The sequence below is a fragment of the Aspergillus pseudotamarii genome (genome assembly GCF_009193445.1).
Source record: "Aspergillus pseudotamarii strain CBS 117625 unplaced genomic scaffold BDV38scaffold_4, whole genome shotgun sequence".
NCBI classification, from domain to species: Eukaryota; Fungi; Ascomycota; class Eurotiomycetes; order Eurotiales; family Aspergillaceae; genus Aspergillus; species Aspergillus pseudotamarii.
Window position 1 is genome coordinate 28894 of NW_022475018.1, and position 20840 is coordinate 49733.

At 49.1% G+C, this 20840-nt stretch overlaps 7 protein-coding genes across 7 annotated transcripts; 3 read left to right on the top strand and 4 right to left on the bottom strand.

The window, feature by feature from the left end:
• The first annotated feature begins 560 nt into the window (after positions 1 to 560).
• BDV38DRAFT_124302 (Zn(II)2Cys6 transcription factor) lies at positions 561 to 2637 on the top strand. Its single transcript, XM_032051169.1, has one exon. The coding sequence runs from the start codon at positions 687 to 689 to the stop codon at positions 2412 to 2414; it is 1728 nt and encodes a 575-aa protein (XP_031918457.1). The 5' UTR covers positions 561 to 686; the 3' UTR covers positions 2415 to 2637.
• BDV38DRAFT_124301 (general substrate transporter) lies at positions 2638 to 4808 on the bottom strand. Its single transcript, XM_032051168.1, has 4 exons — positions 4322 to 4808; positions 4105 to 4242; positions 3188 to 4052; positions 2638 to 3100 (listed from the first exon to the last, which is right to left on the bottom strand). Exons 1-4 carry the CDS (start codon positions 4748 to 4750, stop codon positions 2862 to 2864), a joined length of 1671 nt encoding a protein of 556 aa, XP_031918458.1. The 5' UTR covers positions 4751 to 4808; the 3' UTR covers positions 2638 to 2861.
• Positions 4809 to 5032: 224 nt separating this feature from the next.
• Positions 5033 to 6724, top strand: BDV38DRAFT_124310 (uncharacterized protein). The gene is made up of 9 exons (XM_032051170.1): positions 5033 to 5250; positions 5308 to 5580; positions 5642 to 5742; positions 5813 to 5916; positions 5975 to 6055; positions 6118 to 6212; positions 6285 to 6356; positions 6434 to 6473; positions 6523 to 6724. The coding sequence occupies exons 1-9, from the start codon at positions 5230 to 5232 to the stop codon at positions 6603 to 6605; spliced, it is 870 nt and encodes a 289-aa protein (XP_031918459.1). The 5' UTR covers positions 5033 to 5229; the 3' UTR covers positions 6606 to 6724.
• On the bottom strand, positions 6588 to 7452 carry BDV38DRAFT_124344 (YwbE family protein). The gene has a single exon (XM_032051172.1). The coding sequence runs from the start codon at positions 7288 to 7290 to the stop codon at positions 6844 to 6846; it is 447 nt and encodes a 148-aa protein (XP_031918460.1). The 5' UTR covers positions 7291 to 7452; the 3' UTR covers positions 6588 to 6843.
• A 163-nt stretch (positions 7453 to 7615) lies between these two features.
• On the bottom strand, positions 7616 to 11266 carry BDV38DRAFT_277928 (uncharacterized protein; the record flags this gene model as incomplete). Its single annotated transcript, XM_032058597.1, has 4 exons — positions 7616 to 9251; positions 9308 to 10127; positions 10186 to 11020; positions 11084 to 11266. 4 exons carry the CDS (start codon positions 11264 to 11266, stop codon positions 7616 to 7618), a joined length of 3474 nt encoding a protein of 1157 aa, XP_031918461.1.
• Positions 11267 to 14537: 3271 nt separating this feature from the next.
• BDV38DRAFT_124363 (sugar porter family MFS transporter) lies at positions 14538 to 16691 on the top strand. Its single transcript, XM_032051173.1, has 2 exons — positions 14538 to 15240; positions 15322 to 16691. The coding sequence occupies exons 1-2, from the start codon at positions 14737 to 14739 to the stop codon at positions 16459 to 16461; spliced, it is 1644 nt and encodes a 547-aa protein (XP_031918462.1). The 5' UTR covers positions 14538 to 14736; the 3' UTR covers positions 16462 to 16691.
• A 230-nt stretch (positions 16692 to 16921) lies between these two features.
• BDV38DRAFT_277930 (TBC domain-containing protein) lies at positions 16922 to 20787 on the bottom strand (the record flags this gene model as incomplete). Its single annotated transcript, XM_032058598.1, has 3 exons — positions 16922 to 20282; positions 20670 to 20704; positions 20755 to 20787. 3 exons carry the CDS (start codon positions 20785 to 20787, stop codon positions 16922 to 16924), a joined length of 3429 nt encoding a protein of 1142 aa, XP_031918463.1.
• Between the last annotated feature and the right edge of the window lie 53 nt (positions 20788 to 20840).

Here is a 20840-nt window from a genome sequence, read left to right on the forward strand (position 1 = left end):
TGGAGTACTATCTGTGTTTCACTTCAGGTCATCTGATTTGATTGACCCGGTACGATTTATAACCTATATATATATATATATATATATGTACACCCACCACATCACATTGTTGGACCAAGTGTCTGGCCGAGTGTGGGGAGAGATTTGTTGTGTTGTCCTTGTAAGATACACGCCGTTGTCCATACATTTCATACATACGTCCATCCATCTAGCTTGAAGTACAACGGCGCTAAAGCAGGTTCCCCCATTTGATTGGGTTGGCTTTTGTAGATTCCAATCCATGTTCGACCTTCTCCTCCCCTGACTAATGATTCCTCTCTCTTTCTTTCTTTCTTTTTTCTTTCTTTCTTTTTTTTCTTTTTCTTTATCTTCATCATTGAAATCCCTTTGATCACCTGTTCTTTCCATTTCTCTGGTGGTCCTATTTCTTTGCATCCCCGAGTCTCTCCTTCACCCGCGCCCCTTTTTCCCATCTCTTTGTGTGATGGTCACGTCTCCCATCCCCAACCAAAAAAAGTGATTGATTCCCCGCCTCACGCCACAATTACACAAAGTGTCACCTCTTCTTTCATTATTCATCAATTGGTTCTGGAACTAATTGATTTCCTTTTATCCCATTCCTCAATCATATATGGGGATTTAACTAGCAAATTTGATCAATTCATGCTCCTAGCTAGTCCTTCACGATGAACGAACCATTTGTCGCAACTAAAAACCCAGGGCCCCCGAAGGCTGGCCCTTCGCTCCTGGCCTGTCTCCTTTGCCGGCATAAGCATCTTAAATGTGACGGGGTCACTCCTGTGTGTGGCCGCTGTGCGGCCACCGGATCAGAGTGCCAATATACTCCTTCGCGGCGCGGGTACAAAGGTCCGTCAAAGAAACGGCGTGCCAACCCATCCCCCGATGAAACGGCCGACGATCTGGCGGCCTCCTTCGACCCCCAGTCGGTTGGCTTGGTCAACATTCCCGCCGACTGGAATAGCCTGCAGAACGGTTTCCAGTACATGCCAACCGCCACCTTGACGACCCCATCCTCGGGAAGCCCCGGTTTGACCGAGAAGTCCAGCTCCTCGCAACCCGTCCCATTACACAACGAACCGCTTACTCCGGACTCCTCGTCCGCCGTCCCCGGTGATGGCTATTTAATCGATATTTACTACACATATTTCCACCCGTCCCATCCGATTTTACCTCCCCTTCGGTATCTGTATCGCTCCTACGTACCACCCTACCTCGACCATGTCATCAAATTTATCGGATCACACTTTACCCCGGCCGCCTCTAGCGAAAATTACCGACCCAACGTAATGTCGTCCGTCATGGAGCAGGAATCCTGTATAGAGAAGCTTCAGGCGCTTCTGCTCCTGGCCATTGTACTTCATTCGCGCAACGAGCGCCCCGAGGCTGGAGAATGTCTTGCCACGGCTGTGAATATAGCCTTTGAATTGGGTCTAAACAGTCAGAGCTGCGCAACGATGATGGGCGAGGGTGACCCGGTGCGAGAGGAGAGCCTGAGGCGCACGTGGTGGGAATTGTACATCATCGAGAACATGCTGACTGCACTTGGACTCCAGCGAACCGCTCGCACTGGGCTGGTGGTGCCTGAAGTCGGGCTTCCTTGTGAGGAGCGTATATATCAGGATGGATTGGCGCCACCACCTGCCCCGACGATTGCACAGTTCGATGAACGTGTATTCGCCGATGAGGAGAGAGACTTCTCCTCTTTTACTTACCGTATTGAAGCGGCTCGTATCCTTTCGCGGGTGGTGTCTATCCAAGACCTGGTGGAAGGCCAGCAAGACCATGTGGAGGCCATCGACGCGCGGATCACCAGTTGGTTCCACCACCTGCCGGAATCTAAATCCGAATTGTTGCGTTCGGATGGCTCGGTAGATGAGATGATGTTTCAGGCGACTATGGTCGTCAACGGTGCGGCGATCTACCTTCACTTCCCAAGATCCGATCTGCTGTCGTCGCCGGCGATGGCTGCGGAAGTCATCTGTGGCCATCATGGCCCGTGCAGCATCCCTGCGTTCTCGCATCATGCACACGCGATGAAGGCCGTGAAAGCGGCCAGTGAAATTTCTTCGCTGGCGTCTATTCGCATGCCAGTCGTGAAACATACCCCTTTCTTTATCTGTGCTCTAGTAATGAGTTCTATTGTGCAGCTGGCTGCCTGCTCCGTGAAAGCCGGACAAATGCCTGATCCGAGTCGAGACCGACTCACGCTCACCATTGGGGTCTTCAAATCTCTTGGCCGTACGTGGGCCATCTCCCAGGCCATTGTTCGCCAGATCAAGGCTGTCGCGCGCGATGTGATGGATCTTGGCTTGCGACCAACCATGGACCATATCGACTTGAATAGCGTCCTTGATAGCGGTCGATTCTGGATGCCTGAATCCCTTGCGCGGTAAAGAGCTTCAGTAATTTGGATCTACCCTCAAACTGGGAACCTCACCCCTGTTGATATCATCTGACGGTAAGACTATGGATACCCACCGCAGAGATTATTGCATAAAAATCAGCCCACATGTCGATGTAGCCATACCTACTGAAAAGAATGGCTATACTCACCCCGGCCCAATTGGAAAGGACATGACATATATTCACGTAGGCGTTTGTTGATAATTATAAGGAATTTGTCACTGGTACATATCATGATTGAACGCTAGATACTGGAGAAGTTTCATGTATCAAGGTTAGGCATATACTGGCACGCACGATCAATTATCATTTCATCACGAGTTGAACACCGTGCCTAATATAGTAACACTAGGTTTCTCAAAGAAGGCACATAATGCCTCTCGTAAAGATTTCTACATTAGCATGAAATTATGTCCATCGACATCGACATGATGAGCTCATAACTCCGCATCAATCCACCGAAGCCCCTGCAATTGATTCGCATACCGAACACCAAACCCATGCTCAAACACCTGCCGCACACTCTCCAGCCCTAACCCAGCCGTTTCCGGATACGTGAAAATAATAAACACCCACCCAACGAAACAAACCCCAGCATAAAGCCCAAACGCACCCGACGCCGAGATCGCGCTCACAAGAGAAAGAAAAGTAGCCGAAACAAGAATATTCGAGCCCCCTATCCATTAAGAAGTTAGCATGGCACGCACCGTACCTAGTCTAAAACGCAACACACAACAACCAAGTAAAACTGGAACCAACGTACAACAAACCATAGTCAACATAGCCGTGCCAACGGCTCTGACTTCCAGCGCCAGGAATTCGTTAGCTAACCACGGCACATTGCCCAACGCGATCGCATAAAACGCCACGAATACTGCAAAGGAAACGATAGCAAGGACCTTCGCCCACAGCGGCGGGGTCGCCATAAGCTCTAGATTCGCATCGATGTCGATCTTCGAGAATGCCCCCGCTGCCATCGCTAACGCAACCGGTAACCCCCACACAGTGCCGATCAATAAGCGCCGACGGCCCAAGTCTACGAATTTCAGCGAGAGAGCCGTGAAGAGGAAATTGGTTCCGGAGACGATGAGACCCGCTTCGATGGGTCTTGAGAACCCCATTATATTGAAGAGTGTGGCGGAGTAGTACATCAGCGAATTGAAGCCGGAGAGCTGTTGTAGCGCCATGAGGCCGCAAGCTGTGATGAGCGATCGGAGATGTGAGGGGACAGTGTGGAGTTGTTTCCAGGACCAACATGCGCGCCGGATACCCTGGTCGAAGGAGACGGAGCGATTGACGTCGTCTTGGATCGTTTGGACGAGGGTCTGGATGTCGGAGGGAGGCGCTTGTGGGTAAATTTGTTGGAGCACCATTATCGCGTCTGCGGTTTGGTTCCGGTAGATGAGGTGTCGGGGGGTTTCGGGATAGATGGGGAACAGCGCGACTTGGATTAGAGCTGGGATAGCGCCGAAGGCGAACATGTAGCGCCATCCTTGCGACACGAGACTGAATATAGAGCCGATTGCGTAGGCGAGGGCTTGACCGCCTGTTACTGCTAGCGAGTAGACGGTGATCATGCGGCCGCGGCGGGAGGAGGGGGAGAGTTCAGAGATGTAGATTGGAGTTACCTGTGGTTTGTGTTAAGGATGGTATGTGGATAGAATAAGGTGTTCTAATTACCATGGTTTCGAGGCCCATGCCTACTCCAATGATGAATCGCGCGATGGACATTAGGGCAACTGAGTATGCGGATGATGCGATGACGGAGCCGACGGTGAACCAGATGCACCCCAGTCCTATGACCATTTTCCGTCCGATCTGTTAAGAAGGATTAGTTTTGTTTCTGAACATATGAAACCGGAATAAGGCAATTGAAGGCTTAAAGGGAGCAACATACAGCATCTGTGGTGAGAGCCGCGATCAATGCTCCGACAAAAGCACCACCGCTGGTAAGACTAGTCAAGAGTTGCTTCTCCTCCCTGCTGAGATCATGGCCCAGGTCTTTATGGAATACGACAAGAGCGCTTGAAATGATTCCGGTGTCGTAGCCGAAGAGAATACCTCCAATGGATGCTGAGAGGACGCATCCATAAACGAACCTCCGAGAATAAACCGGTGTGTAGAACGCAGGAAAGCGATGCGCAACATAACTTCTACGATTGCCTTCATCTACATGTTCTAGTTCAATTGCGTGTGGAAGACAGGAGGATTGATTGCCTGAGCGACCGCATTGTTTGGGGTGAAGGTGAGAGGATAGATATGCTTTCATGCCAGTGAAGAGAGATATAATTTCACAATGCCGGCTGCTGAGAAGGGGAATCCTCATTGAGCGGAGTATGTGGTAGATCCCCTGAATGACTCGGGGCCATAAAAGTGACAGGTAGTCATCGATTGACCCTGAGGAAAAAAGTAAAGTAGCAAATGGAGAGCTTGGGAATGGGTCCGAAGGAACGATGGCTGCGTCATCATGTGCCTTTGCCACCCCCAAACCCAATTATCGACAGCATCTCGCAACCATCTTTCTGATTCGGCGAATAATGTCGATCATAGTAAGCCACTAGTTTTAAAGCTTCCCCGGATATTGTGTTCCCCTCATTTTACTTAAGAGCGACTACTGGCCGCTTCGAAGTCCAGACACGAATCCAATTGTCACGCTATACGTGCAGACCCTATCGTTGCCCAGCATCTCGGAGATGATCAGCCGAAAGAGGACGGAGATCGTACAGCTCCCCTGTCGCAATCACAACTCTCCACAGATGCATAAATTTACGCGCAATTGTTGAGAACACTTAAGGGAGACGGGGGATGGAGAAATGGCGAGACTATGTAAAAACGTCCCTGACCGCAATTGAAGCGTAATGCTGACCCTTCTGCCTCGCGCAGGTCCTGTTCTGGGGCCTTTATCTGATTGCCCTGGTCTTCATGGCCCTTCGCGTTGCCTCGAGAATCTCAATTCGTGAGCGTCTGAAAGTTGACGATTACTTCGCCTTTTCGTCATTCGCGCTCCTGTCGGTTGAGACAGCCATCCACACGGCCGCCGTTTCACCATATATCGACGCGTTTAACGTAGCGCAAAACAGTGCGGATTTCAGGCAAGCTCTATCGGAAAGTCCAGCCTTGAGAGAAAATGTGGCAGTGGTGCTCCGATACTCTTTTGTACGTAGCTTGGCTCTGTAGACAATTTACCCTACAAGTTAACGCCCGCCAACGCATTTAGGCCTCTCTCATCATCTTTTGGCTTACGGTATGGTGCGTGAAGTTTTCGATGCTTTTCTTTCTTCGGCCAATTATGATGCCAATCCCAGTTTATCTGGAAGGGTACGTTGCGATAATACCATTTGACTTGCGGTGTTGATGAAATATTGTCTTCTAACGCGTTTTCATCAAGCTGGTATATCGTGCTCGGCTTCACGGTAATGAATCTCGTCGGATGTTTTCTTATACAATTCTTCGGATGCCTGCCTTTTGGGCTTAACTTCTCGGTCGAGGATGGTAGCAGAAACCCCACCATCTTGTACTTCTTGATAGATGGTTTGTTGACTGACCACAGATAACTGCATCTCCGGAAACTCCAGGGAGCCAGGCAAGCTCTATGGCACGACAGCTTTAGACACACTATCTGACGTTATGAGTATAAATGCACAGGCCCATAATGTGATGATGGCCGTGTTGAACTGACATTTTGGCGCACAGTCGTCATTCTCCCAACTCGACACCTCTTCGAACTGCCGGCAACAAAAAAACAGAAAGCGGGTCTTGTCGTAGTATTCGCGCTGGGATGGATAATTGTAACATTTCCCTTGTACCAATCTATTGCAGAACTACTGGCGACGCGATTGGACACTGACAAAACTTATCAGATCGCATTTTCACTTGTCCGAGCAATTCATGCTTCGAGGGCAGGCAACAATATCCTCGGCCCAGTAAATCAAGTCTGTACCCCTAGACCACGTTTCTATATGATTCCTGGCGGTTTGCGATTATAAGGCTAACAGGTGTTTGCGAATAGCGTTGGCTCGCAATCTGGAGCCATGTGGAATGTGTAGTTGGTCAGTGTTGTCCTCCTCTCGTGAAACGGCGATTCTAACGGTAATTCAGCGGTGACTGTGGCTTGTCTTCCACCAATCTGGGTTGGTTATCGGAAGCGTTGGAGGAGAGCACATGAATCCTCGATGTCGTGACGATCAACACGTGTTGTATATGCTGTGACACCTCACGCACTTGTCAAACCCTGATAGTGTAAAGATACATATTACAGAACAAGTCAACGTAAATACACTGATACTAATCCGTTGGTCGGTAACATCAATCCATCTATAACATGCTATTGCCAATACTCACACATTCAAAGCATGCAAAAGAAGCCAAAACGTAATTTAACAGACCATCTCCATAACTCAACCCCCAAGCCCCGGAATCTCAATCCGCAAAATGCCCTGCCACATGATGCGCAACAGCAGTTTCATCTCCCTCAAACACCCCACACACCGGACAAGTCACCACCGGACCATCGTGCACGGGTTTCTGAGGTTCATCTCGACGTGCACCCCGCCGCGGTCTTGCACTAACCATATATGCATCTAGACCGATATTTTGCGACGGAAGCTCTGCTTCGGAAGTTGTCCTTCTTGTCCTTTGTCCCTGTGTTGGGTCAGGTGGAGGACAAGAACCCCCCGTCCCCATGGATTGCACTCTCCCTACCCGGCCATCCGTGAGCCGGACTTTGATCCCCCGGGGATGGTTTCCGCGGGTGAGCACGTCGGCAATGGTTCCCGAGACGGTGCGACCGGTTGGTTGGTCAGCTTTTAAGATGATGTTGACGGGTGCACCGGGCACAACCTCCCTGGTTGTGGGGACGCGGGGCATAGTGTGTTTTGGATGTTGGGGGTTATTCTGTTGGGGTTGTATTGGGGATTATTTAAAGAGGTTTTTCTTCGCAGATGCCGGGGTGCACGGACTTTTTGATGATGCACTAAACTTATTTAGGTATTCTATATGGAAACCCACTGTACGGAGTATGGAGTATTAAAATACGATAGAAACATGTCTGTTATCAGCCCCAAGGGTTGCCCTCGAGATGTTGTACTTTAGAACATTTTGCTGTCTCTACAATATCACTACCACTCTATCTGTATACTTCCTCTCACGTCAAAAATCGCAAACCCGAGCTATCATATACTTGGTGACATTATTAAACCTTTACCTGAGTCATTTCATGACCACCAGATAATAATATTCCCCTCTTCTTTGCATATTCAAACAACATCTTCTCGATATCTTTATGGCCACTCCTTCTGGCCCACCAAAATACAGTCCGTCCAAAACAATTCCGGGAGTCACAGGCAACGATTTCAGTAGCTAGCAAGATCTTTACTTGCTCCGCATGAGAGTTTCGCACTGCTGATGATAACAGCGTCGAACCATCGTAGTCTACCTGATTCGGACTAATGACGCTGTTGGAAAGAATGAACGTTATTCCGACCCCATGACCAAATTTTGTAGCATAGAACAGTGATATTCGGCCAAAGCTGTCTTTCACGTTGGCCTTCAACTTCTTCATACTGAGCAGCGGCTTAACGACCACCTCGTGTCCGTTTTCTGCAGCTAGATATAGCCGAATCCCGCCATATAGAGTGTATCTAGTCTCCATATCAGTACCAATCTCGAGACGTAGCCTGACCACCATCTCGTATCCGTTCCATACGGCTAGCGACACCGGTATCCTTCTGGTACTGACATTGGAGACCCGACCAACTCTGCATGTCTCCAGGAGCTGCTCCACTGTTGTCCCGTATCTTTCCCATACTGCGGATGATACTATTCTTCCACGGCTGTTCTTGAAGTCCGGCTCAGCTCTTCCCGTCGCTAGTGGTTGCTCCATTATTGCAGTATGTCCATATCCCATGGCGTGTAATAGCGGTAGTAGCTCGTTATTAGCCAGAGAGTCTGCAGCTATATCTTTTTCGAGAAGCAGCTTGCTGATAGTGCTGTGCCCATTTTGCGCAGCATATGATAATGGGGTTCGACCATGGCTGTCAATTGCGTCGGGTTCGGCTCGTTTTTTGAGAAGCGTCTTAACCGCTTCTTCAACCCCAAAATATGCTGCCAAGTGAAGTCCTGTCACTTTCCTCGGAAATTTCTGGTAATGGTGTTCTATATACGGCTGCGCAGAATTGGGAGCCATCAATGCCTGGGCTGATGCTTCCACCTTCATGCCACAACTTAGAAATTCTATGACTTCAGGGCATAGAGTCGAAGCATCACGAGCATGATGTCCCCAGTATTGTGCAGCATAGTTATAGAAGGGACATGACTGCAAGCGCTTTTCGAATTCTTCGTCTGTGTCGCAAGGCCCGCCCTGAAAAGCACTGAATGATAGGTATATGACGCAGGATTTTGTGATTTCTGACTCCCCACCCGAGAACCACCGCTGCTGTGTCCTTTGAAAATAATCTTGCGTGGTGTAGTGGGCCAATCGGATGGTGCCGTTTTCTTCATCGATTGTGACTAGCCCAACACACAGTGATTGCAGGAGATTAATGCTTGGAAGGTAATCTTCATCTAGTTCCGCAGTATGCGGCCTAACCGCAAGGGCATGCTGGAGCTCTAATGTAAGAAGGGGCCTTCTAGCATAAAAAGTCCATGCCAGAATTTGTTTCACTAAGTCTCGACATTCTTTCCCATGGTCCTCAATTCTTTTCATGGCTTGATCATATATTTTGTCTAACTTCTCTATTCCTTTAGTAAGAGTCTGCAGAGCGTGTTTAATATGCCCTCTCGTTGGTAACGATAAGAGTGAATCCATATGTAGCTCTGCTAGTAGAAACCTATATTCGATGTTAGCCAAGGGCAGAGTGGTCTTTGTTGCGGTTCATGTGCTTACATCCCGTCAGTTGCCTTGATAACATCTCTCTTGATTGTGCTTTTAATGGTATCGTCGAAGATATCTGAGTGTTGGAGTCGCATCCTCTCATCCAAATACATCTCTATGTCGTCATCTCTTGCATAGACTTTCAGATATATTGCCTTAGCAAATTTCTTCCCAATCCCATCGTCTATTCGAGAGGTTATGAATATATTCGCTCCATTCTTTGCCTGGAGACCAGAAATTTCGGAGAGAAGCTTCATCCGACAGCCTTCGGATGTTTGGCATTCGTCAAGCGCATCGACAATGATAAATACCCTCGAGTATTTTGCAACAATGGAGTGGAGAGCACTCAATATGTCTTCTAGTGGTGGTCGCGTTCTTTGGGCCTTGTTGTGGTTAAATAGGACTTTCACACTCTCTGGTAAGGGAGAGCAGCTCTCCGTTAGCTGCTTCAGCAGACTCGCAAACAAGTGGTCAATATTCTGTTCATCCTTCCGCTGGAAGTTGCAATATATGTATGCGATGCCAACAGTTGGATCCCTGGAGAAGACGTTGATGAGATTGTGGACCACTATGGATGTGAGAACCGTTTTTCCTGCTCCAGGGATACCTGAGCAAAACAGTGTTTGGCGGCTTGTATTAAGCCATTTCTGGAACTCTACTGAGCGCAGAAGCCATTTACCAGTTCCAGGTTGCCGCCTCCTGAAGATATCACTTTGCTGAGGACCGTAGTCGATTGGTGTAAGCCAGTTAAGAACGTCCTGGTCTTCCTTCTTGTCCAATTTAGATCTCATCACTTTAAGATCGATCCTATTCCTGGACACGGTGTCATGAACTGCAGTTCTATTAGAAACCCAACTTTCACCCGGCAGGATAGGTCGAGAGTCACTGACTTTGGCCAAGCAAGTCCTTCACTGAACGTCCTTCTTCAACATCAGATGGTTTCACATATTCTAGCAGCTCCTTTGCAAATGCCGCGGCTACAGTTGCAGCATATTCCTGCCATTCCTGGTTCTCGTGCGAGTCTGCATAATTATATATTCCTCGAATAACAATGCATGGAAAGTCGTTCATTAATCCCGCTGCTTCCGTTTCAACACAAAGAACGTGGCCACCAAACTGACGGTCAAGCTTATCGCGAAAGGTAGCGTCCTTAATCGCTTGATTGCCCGATGCAATCAGCCCATAGTGCACGCGAACATCGCCAGGCTTGTTCTGGCCCCCTTCATGTCCAGTGTTCATTGCATTGCTTGTCACTTGTTCGGGCCCACTATGCCTGGGGGTAAACACCCGCCAGCCTAAGAGATATGTGACGAAGGTTAGGATCATCCCCAAGAGTCTCGAAATGACCTGCCATCTACTCCCACTCTGATGGAACTCATGTGTGTTCAAAGTGTCCTCGAAGGAATCACACTTTAAATACTTCGGTGACAGTCTTGGCCATTTCAGTTTTAGTCCGTCTAGGGTCTCGGGTATCTTGGTCCCATACAAGTCATGTTCCGTCTCTAGTTTTGTCAAGGCAGTGAGGAGTGAGGTTGGTGGATTATTTAGCGCCCCGGTCCGCTCGAAGCTGCCGTCCTTTGTCTTGCCCATGTCCCACTGAACTACACCTGGGAACTCACCCACGGGTGTGCTAACCACTACATCGCCGAGTCGGACCTTGGGTGGGATACCACCGCCGATACCAACCATGAGGCCGACTTTGATGGATGGGAATGTCCGTACCATCTAGATAGCGACAGTCGCGGCTGAATTGGTGCCGTACCTGCCTTTCGGCAAACAGGTTATGACGACGTTGTGCTTGCCGATGGATCCTAGGGTGTATGTGTTGTGGTCGTTGGATGGCTGGGGAAGACCAGGGTGTCTCTGGTCCAGCATGGTCGTTGCTGCAGTCTGCTCCTTGAGGAGCGTGCAGATCCATCCCACAGTATATTCATTGAGCCTTTTAGATTTGGTATCGGCTTGTGCGGTCATCGCGAAGGAACCGAGCTGGCTTCCTGAGATTAAGGTCACTCAGCCTTGTCGTTCGATGTGGGGCTAATGTGATTCCTGATATTCATATGGCGGACTAAACGTGGTCCCCTCCAGTGATACTAAATGTCACATTGAGAAAACTCATATATCAGTCAATATACATATGATCGATCTACCACTCATACTTTTGCTCGAAAACACATTTTTATGCGGTTGCCAACAATGCAAGTCCTAAAAGATTCAACATAGCCTAAGCGACTATCTTAGTGTTTCCCTATAGGGAAGGTCGGCGCTTACGACAGCACCGCCAACTCTCCCAGCCCCGATTTAGGGTTAAACCAGCAGGGAAACGTCCACGGACTATGTGCTAGGTTTTTTTTATGATCCGGCGAGCAGGGGTTTTGCTCAAACTAACGTTGAATATTCGTCTTTCAGGGAAACGAATCTGGGTTTACTGGGGGAAGTAGATGACGCCAAGCCTGAACGAATAAAAGAGAATCTAAATGTTAGTTGTCAAATTCAGCACTCTCGCAGCTGAGATACACTTCGATAATTTAGAAGTTAGTAATTTGTAAGGATAGATAATCATACAAGGCACGCAATAATGAAGATAAAGCACATGTAAAAGCTGTACAAGTATCTCGAATCATGTGCCTGTATTTTCTATTCGTTCATTAGTAAATCTCAAGAATATATTTGAACCTAGAGTGCAATACAAGGTTAAGTGGGAAGGAACCTCTAGGACAGAAAAAAAAAGGAATAGTATATCCCTGAATCCCGCTCTGGTAATCTGTAGACTATTTTAACCAGAATGTGGACACGTTTGGCAACCTTCGCCCTTTGCCAAAGGGGGTTTCATTGGAAATAGAGCTTGGTGTCTGCCATAAAAGTAGCAGCGCTGCGGTTGAACCACCTTTAGCCGCGCAATGGCCTCCCATGATTCTCCGATATTGCCAGATGCAGTGTACACAGGCTTGATATTGTTGTTTTTAGAAAAACTGCCGACAAAACGGTGATTTTATAAAATATGGCTACCAAGGGTGTTAGCTATTCTACGAGAGGATTAGACCTCCAAAAAATGCAATTGGTGGTCTTCTTGTATCCTCCCATAGATATACCGAAAGATATGCAGGATGTCCTCTATATATCTACACCACACCCATAAATAGACGAACAGCCATGAACGATAATCTTATGAAAACCGGCAATTACCACCCACGTAAATAGGGCTCCCCACGTTCACGATTCCGATGAGGGAAGGATATACGCGTGGGTAGAACATCTTCTAGAGCAATGCCTTACAACTCAGACACCCACGTCAGCTATTGTGAGCTGCACGATCATTGCCATATCAGTCTTAAAGCATACAGAAACCACGAGACATTCCCTGCAGATGGGAAGATAGATTCTCTCAATCATTACCTTTCTCGGTAACCCTACTGCGGTGTATCATCTTTCAGAAGCCGAAAATGTCTCAGCCGGTAAAACTCGCTCGGGTATCTGCCAACTTCGAAGGAAACCATTAACCTTCGTTGCCACGTTGACGTCGGATAAGAGTCTTTCTTCTCATCATTCACATGCACTGTAAGCAACAATTCATTGGGAATCGTTGGGATGCTAAATGTACGCTTTAGACTTAGTGCCTTATGTCCCAGTGTTTACATCAACAATCGTTCGCAATTGCGCTAGGTCGGGACGGCCCTTGTGTCTGTAAAGCCGGTTGCCATGATAATGGATACTCTGCAGCGTCCTGTAGCTATTGGCAATCGCCAGAAGTATATTCGATTGGCCTGAATAGGGAAAGTTCCACAATGGTCTCGACTGTCTAGCGGGCTTCTGTTAACTTTTCGCCATGCTTTTTAGCATTCTTGGTGGTTGCTTTGTATAGTCTAGGGATGTTCCTAAATTCTGTGTTCAGCGTGGAACTATATGCACAATGGGATTGTGCTATGAAACGGTCGCCTAATGAACCACCGGCCGGCTTCCCGGTAGACTCAAGAGGCCCAAGTTACCGACATGTAACTCATTTCCTATTTCGGGGCTATCTCAGCCGCTGCAGCTTTAGTCGACTCAATTACATCGCTGTTGCATGATAAGGAACACATGAACTGCCTATGTACCCAATAATACGAGTGAATGACAAGACTGGTGTGGTGTGATTCCATGGAACAGAGTGTCGTAATGCCTCTGGTGAACACCACGGATGCATCTATATATTGTCTATCATAATATGTCGCACTCCCCTAGAGAGTTGTTAAATTAATAAACGATTAATCAACCAACTCAAATCAGTGTAAACGTAGATAGAATGCATATACCTCCCCAATAGCAACATAAGCAAGAACTATGCAACTTCACCCTGACATCATCAACGTCGGGTATGAAATCCTCCGTCGAAACCGGTAATTCTCAGCGTCTTTGAAAAGCAAAATGAGGCAAAAATCCCCGCCACCCACGGACCAACATAGAAAGAAATGGAAGGCAGGAATGGTATCATTTCCCGCCTGGGCATCACGTGGTGTTGGAAGATGGACGTGCATAGAGCGAACCAAGCCCAACTAATACATACTAGTTGACTCGTCGTTTGTCTCCTCTTTTCTATTGAGTTCTGAGAAACTTCGGATAACTCTTCTTCATTTGTCCATCCGCTTCCGTAGTTTGCTATTTGCTTCGTTTTGATTCGTCCGATGACCCGCGTGATTAGATCAACCCTAAGGCGTGGACCACTCGGATGCGGGGAAATTGCGTTAACTTAACCTTAAGTTTGAGATTGGTCCGGGGTCGAGAAACTGGATGTTTGGCTTTACCCGGGGGACATCCTTGTCGACACTGATAGGAAGCGGAGAAAGAGAATGCTAGTAGTCTAATGTCCCCGTCAAATGACAGTGTCGCAGCTATACCCGCCTACCTTCCCTTTTCCCCTTCACGGTCATTGGGTAGTAATCCATCGAAATGCAGTGGATGTTCCCACCCGACGATAGGTTAAGGGCTTCGGTGTAGCTTATAAGATCGGCCAAAAAGGCAGACCTACGAGAAGTGGAGACCCCCCGACCTTCGGCTTCCCTCCGCATTTCACGTCAGGACTCTAGACTTCCCTCTCCCCTGAAAGTAGGAAATCTTGCCGTTTACGTCCCGGTCTGGGAAATCATCGTGTTGTAAACGACGTCATCAGTTGAGACTGGTCCCGACATGCATCAAGTCGGACCGGAGGACTAACCTCACCTGTCGATAGCCGATGTTAGATATAAATACACCGAATAACTTCGGGATAGGCTCGAAAAAAAGGGCAAGGTACTCCGCAACGGTGCCATAACACGCCACCTCTCCATCTTCAGGCAATCTTCTCTTTGCCGCTCCCAATTGAGTAATTTTTCTTCTCTTTCATTTCTTCCTTCCTCTTGTACATATCATACTATACCATCTACGTGCTACTGTACACTTGGGCCTCCTTCACATACTACCCGTCGACCATGAGCTCGATCGATCTAGACAAACGCAAGGATGGCCCGACAGTCGAACACGACGAGGATGCCATACCAGGCCTTCATCATCAAACTGTAGACCCCCATGTCGATCCGGATGCAATTTCATACGGCCCCAGTGGCGTCCAAGGACTTTTTTGCTCCAAATATGTCTTCGGTGCGGCCACCCTGGCCTCGCTAGGCGGGTTCTCCATGGGGTATGATATGGGTGTCATTTCCATCATCAATGTGATGGAACCGTTCCATCAGGCGTTTCCCAAAGCAGAAACCTCCTTCGGGAAGGGTCTGATGACTGGAATGTTGCTGCTGGGTGCCTTTATCGGTTGTATATTCATGTCTTATCTTTCGGATCGCATATCGAGAAAATGGGCAATCACGGCTATGGTGGTGGCTTTCGACATCGGTGCTATCCTACAGACAGCTGCCGTAAACTATGACATGCTAGTAGCCGGAAGATTCATCGGTGGTATTGGAGTTGGCACATTAGCAATGGTAAGCAGAGTCCTAACAACCAGGCCATACTCCCCAACCCTCCCAAAAGACCAAACACTAACCCAAAATCCCCGGTAACAGGGTGCCCCCCTCTACATCTCCGAAATCTCACCCCCAAACATGCGCGGCACACTTCTAGTCCTCGAATCCATCTCCATCTCCTTAGGTGTAGTAATAGCCTATTGGATCACCTTCGGAACACGCCACATGACTGGCGAAGCCTGCTTTCGCCTCCCCTTCGGCCTCCAAATGGTCTCAGCCACAGCCCTCGGTCTGGGCATCCACTTCTTCCCCTACTCGCCACGCTGGCTGGCGCTCGTAAACCGTGACGCCGAATGCCTGACCAGTCTTACGAAACTACGCAACCTCCCCGCCACTGACGAGCGCGTTCAGATCGAATACAACAGCATCATCTCCGAAGTCCGCTTCCAAAAGATCGTCCAGGAACGTAAACACCCCGGCGCAAAGGGCCTGAAGCTCGAGATCCTGTCATGGTTCGATCTGTTCTCAAAAGGAACCTTGAAACGTACGGCGGTTGGCTGCGGTATCGCATTCTTCCAGCAATTCTCGGGGATCAATGCCTTCATCTACTACGCGCCGACGCTCTTCGAATCTCTCGGCCAATCCTCGGAGATGTCGCTTATTCTCTCGGGTGTGTTTAACGTTCTCCAATTCGTTGCGGCAATTATCTGTTTCCTTCTCATTGAGAAAATCGGTCGGCGGCCGCTCGCTATTGGCGGTGCGTTTGGGATGGCAGGAGCGTATGTTATCATCGCAGTATTGTCGGGTGTGTACTCGAAAGACTGGCAAGCCAATATGGCGGCCGGCTGGGCGTGTGTGGCGATGGCGTTTGTGTTCATCTTGCTATACGGAGTCTCCTACTCGCCATTAGGTTGGGCCTTGCCATCTGAGGTATTCTCGACGACGTCACGTTCGAAAGGTGTAGCGCTTTCGACATGTGTGATTTGGCTGTCAGATTTTATTATCGGGTTGATTACGCCGTCGATGTTGGCCGATATTGAGTATCGGACGTACATCTTCTTCGCGGTGATGTGTTTTGTTGCAGGTATTTGGGCGATTCTGCTCGTGCCCGAGACGAGTGGGAAGTCCTTGGAGGAGATTGATGAGTTGTTTGGGGATGACAGTGCGAAGAAGGAGAGGGAGATTGCGGCGGCTGCTCTCGGTTCCTCCTCTGGAGAGAGAGGTGTTATGACTGTATGAACTTTTGCTTTTTCTTGTCTTCTTTCTCTTTGAAACTATATTCCCCTCTCTCATGTGTAGCGGTATTTTATTCTTGTATTAGATAGGACTTTATACTTGGATAGCCTCAGGAAGGATATAATTTTTACTTTGAGGTTTTGTGCTTGATCTCGTATATGACAATGCGTATGTATTTGCTCTCAAGCCAAAAGGCCAACTGGGTATCTCAGTTTTGCTTCACTCCCGCTTGCTGCTAACAGAAATCAAACTACGAGGAGGTAATGAAAGGGTGCTAAGTAATGCGTGATAAAGGAAGGACGTATCTAAACTTGAATGATCGTATGATCTTAAGAAGCCATGCCAGTCTATTGATAATAAGGAAAGTAAAAGAATGGTATCATCATAAGGGAGTGCAACATGAACAAGGAACGCATCTTTCGGGTATTGTTGAACACAAAATAATAAAAAGAAAAGAATAAAATCATTTTATCTTGTCCGTATTATATGCGCCAAACTCCCGCATTGCGACTGCTCTGCGCTCTACGACGTCTTCGCGACGCACGACGTTACGCAAGGCCTCGCTTGCCTGTATCAGGCCGTCAATGCTGATTGCATGGTTGGTCATTTGGTGATTGATATACGTGTATAGTTCCGCGGGAGTTGAGCAGGTTGTGAGAAGTTGCTGTTCGTTGAGCTTAAGAAGGGCAAGCGCAACTTGGAAAAGGAATGTGCTGCCTCCACCATTGCCGGAAGTGAGGTCTTTAATAGTGGACGTGGCGGTGTCATTGGGATCTCGAGGGCTAGACGTTGATGTATTGGCGGAAGTCGGGGCTGGATTGATGACGCTGGTGACATTGAGACAAAGAACCACGTCCCAGACGCGATACAATGCTTCCGCAGAGAGACAATCCGTGAACACGGATAGGAACCACTGGAATGTCAATGCCTCTAATTCAACGCCAAGAGCTTCTAGATGAGCGGCTAGCTTTGGTAGAACTTCGGAGATGTACTGGCGCAGCACAACCTGGTCAGCCCGGGACGCCAGCAGACCATGGTCGTAGTAATGTTCTGGGAGGATGATCTCGACCATGGATGCTAGAATCCAAAATGCGTCCTCTGCTGTCGGCGTTATAAGAAGTAGAGATGCGGCAATGAGATTCATGCCTTGGCAGTATCCCACTTCCGAGTTGCGACGGGCGTATGCGAGGAGAACCTCCTTGAGTTTAGTGACACCTGGGCCCTTGCGAAAGAATACGTTATCTGTTAAAGTCCGGTTGATGTCCATGTCGATTTGTGCAACGACAGATTGGTCGGGGTCATTGCCACCGACACCGTTCACTAGATCATCATAGTAACCAGGTATACGCATGGAAGACGCTCCGCTACATTCGGACCAGACCTTCGCTCGAAGTGTAACGGGAATTCCTCCGAGAACAAGAGCTCGGAACTCCCGCCACTTCGCACGGCCGACCTTGCCCTTATTCCCCAGGCCAGCTATCCCCACAACCTCGCCGTCTGTAAGGGACGCCTCAGGCATATCTACAGATTGCAAAGGCCGATCCGAAGCTGCGGCAGCGGCGGCAGCGGCTTCTCCCTCCTTCCTCCGTTCCGCACGCACCTTACGAAGAAACTCGTTCCACCGAACAGTCCTGTCGCGCTGCAGTGAGTCATGGAGGTCTGTCAGCTGTTCAAGAAGCAACTTCACAGGTTCGTTTTCGTTTGCAGTGGCGGTCGCTGCCGTAGCGGTAGGCTCATCACTCGATGTGCCAGCAAATTCTGGACGATCTGCAACAACAGTAGACGTTGATGCTGACGGTTGGGCATTCGCATTGACTGAGAGTGAGCCACGCTTATCGACAGCAACCCCAGGGCCACGAGGCTGGGCCTCACCTGCGGTTAGCGACACTATAGGACCAGCAGAAGGCGTATGGGACAACAGTTCGGCTGGTCCCGTCGCAATCCTCAGGTAGTCCTGCCACCTCCGGATTGCAACACTACCAGCCTCAGGGTCCTCAGGAGATGCAGGAGCGGGCGAGCGCGTAGACTCCGCAGTGGACTGTGGCAGCTTCGGGAGGTCATCGTTATCACCATCTGAGTTATCGCTTCGGAAACTGTTCAGGGTCTCCGCAATACTTATCCGGTTGTTGTTCTTGAGCAGACTGGCCTCTCGCTGCCTCTTTTTTCGGCGCTGATCATAAATGAATCCAAATCTGTCTGTCAAAAGCTCACCAGGCTGATAGTTGTTGTACATATGTGAGAGTGTCGGAGGTCGCGACTCCATCGGAAGGATAGCATCCATCTCAACCGGTCCGAGATTGGTTGGGTTCTTGTTAGTGGTTTCCGAGCTTGCCCCGTGTGAAACACTTGAGGCGGCATGTCTACGCCCAATCTGATTTGATCGAGTGGTCGCACCCGGGCCATTTGGCAATTTTCCAGGCGCCCCGTGCATGCTCGTGTTGCTGTTGATCCTTTTCAAGGCAGCCACCGCCGACATACCCCCTTTGGAGGTTGCTTGAACTGATGGAGAATCTCCTTTGCTACTCCCTCGATTGGTTGACAGAGCTCGGCCACGCGGCGCTTCTGCGTTATTTTCTTCCTTGCCTGCTTGGGCTTTTCCGGCAAACAGCTTGACTGTCCAAGACGATACAGATTTCGACGACTTGCGCGAATGAATACTGGCATCGTCACCGTTGACCGAGACCCCTGCAACGTGTTTAACCATAATCTCGCCCGTAGAGCTCGTCTGCTCATCCGGAGGATTGAAAAGTTGTTCGTCGAGCGCTTTCCGGCGCGTTATGTTATTCGGATTCCGCTGTCGCCGAGTATCTTCTTCATCGACCTCACCAACATCAGTCATTATGCTGCTCGCACGGCTGGTCCTTTTACTGCCCGTATTGCTGCCAAAAAGATAATCCTGCCAGTTGCGTAGGGAGCTTTGTCTCTTTCGCGTAGTTCCTGACCCCGATTCGACGCTAGATGTGCCCGATTTGGCGTCGCTCTCCAGGCGTTGCAGACCTCGAACGGTAGCTTGCACCGAAGTGGTTTCTGATGACTCCTCTTGACGAGAGCCTACTTCATCACACATCGCTTGCTGCATCAGCCCATGAACACCAGACGAAGAACCGGCCTCCTGTTCCGCATTACCGTTATCATCTTGTTCTTTCTCGGCCCTCCGGGGCGAGTTCTCCAGCGCATAAAGCCGCCGCTCAATATCCTGATTGGAGACGGAAACCTCCCTCAGCATCCTCTTCAACTCTCTCTCCCTCGCATCAGCCCGCTGTCTCAGTGACGAGATCTCAGCATCCCGCTGAGCCAAATCGCGTGCGAACTGCCGGACCAACTTCACAGCCCCCGTGCCAGCAATCAACCGCTCAATATGTGCATCATCCGCCAAATGTAGCGCACCAGGGAAATCATGGACTGGAACAGCATCGTCAAACAAAGCCGCACGGCCAGACGTTCGCGGCATTCCGCTCGTCAACTTCGCTAGCGTTGCTCTCCGATCACGACCAGTCATCTCACCCGAACTACTACTATCGACGCTCTCGTGATCATCCAGCAATGCGTTCGTAAGAGCGCGGTTTAACGCAGGCTTGCCGAAAAATCCCTCTACTGAACGGTCCGGCGAAAGGGAGGGAAATGACGTGAGGTCGGTGGTGGTAGCATTGGAAGACGCAGCTGACTGTCGTTTCTGAGATCTTGTACGGATGGGTCTAGGCTTTTGGCTGTGGCGGGAAGAGGAGGACGTCCGTGACGACGACCGACGCTGCGGATGTTCGATATCAGACTCCGCCATGACTCTTTGCAAAGTGTGTTGAGCAGACGGAGAATTGACCTGTAGACTTCATGAATCACTGTTTAGTCTGTCTTTACTGAGAGACTATTAATAGATAAGTCGATATGGAAGCCCGGTATCCGTCTCATCTAATTAACCCTTGGTACTCTCGCTAGTGGGATGTCGTGATTGCGTCTCATGGATGGGTAGAAATCTGCAGATCATCCCACAAACCTAAGAACAACAAAACACGGTGAACGGAATAGTGAAGAGTAAAGAGCGACAGAAGGTTCGCGAAGGGGGCAACCAAAAAGGCAAGAAAAGAAGAAAATAAAATAAAATACACGAGCAAGCAGTCTGGAATGCGTTTAAGCAAAGCAAAGAGCGTTGGCCATGACGTGGGACAAGGCATGTGACCTTGCCTGTTTGGTACTAATGCGGTAGATCGGCTTACTCACCAAATTCTTGGTTTCCAGTTATGTAATCGTCCTATTTCAAGTCAGCTGACCACAACCTCGGCTCCCCGCAAAACAGCCGACCCATGGCGCAATATCCGAGCTAATTTGAGCCATTAGAGGCATAACCACCTCGATACTTGTCACGTATTTCTTGCTCTATATTTATA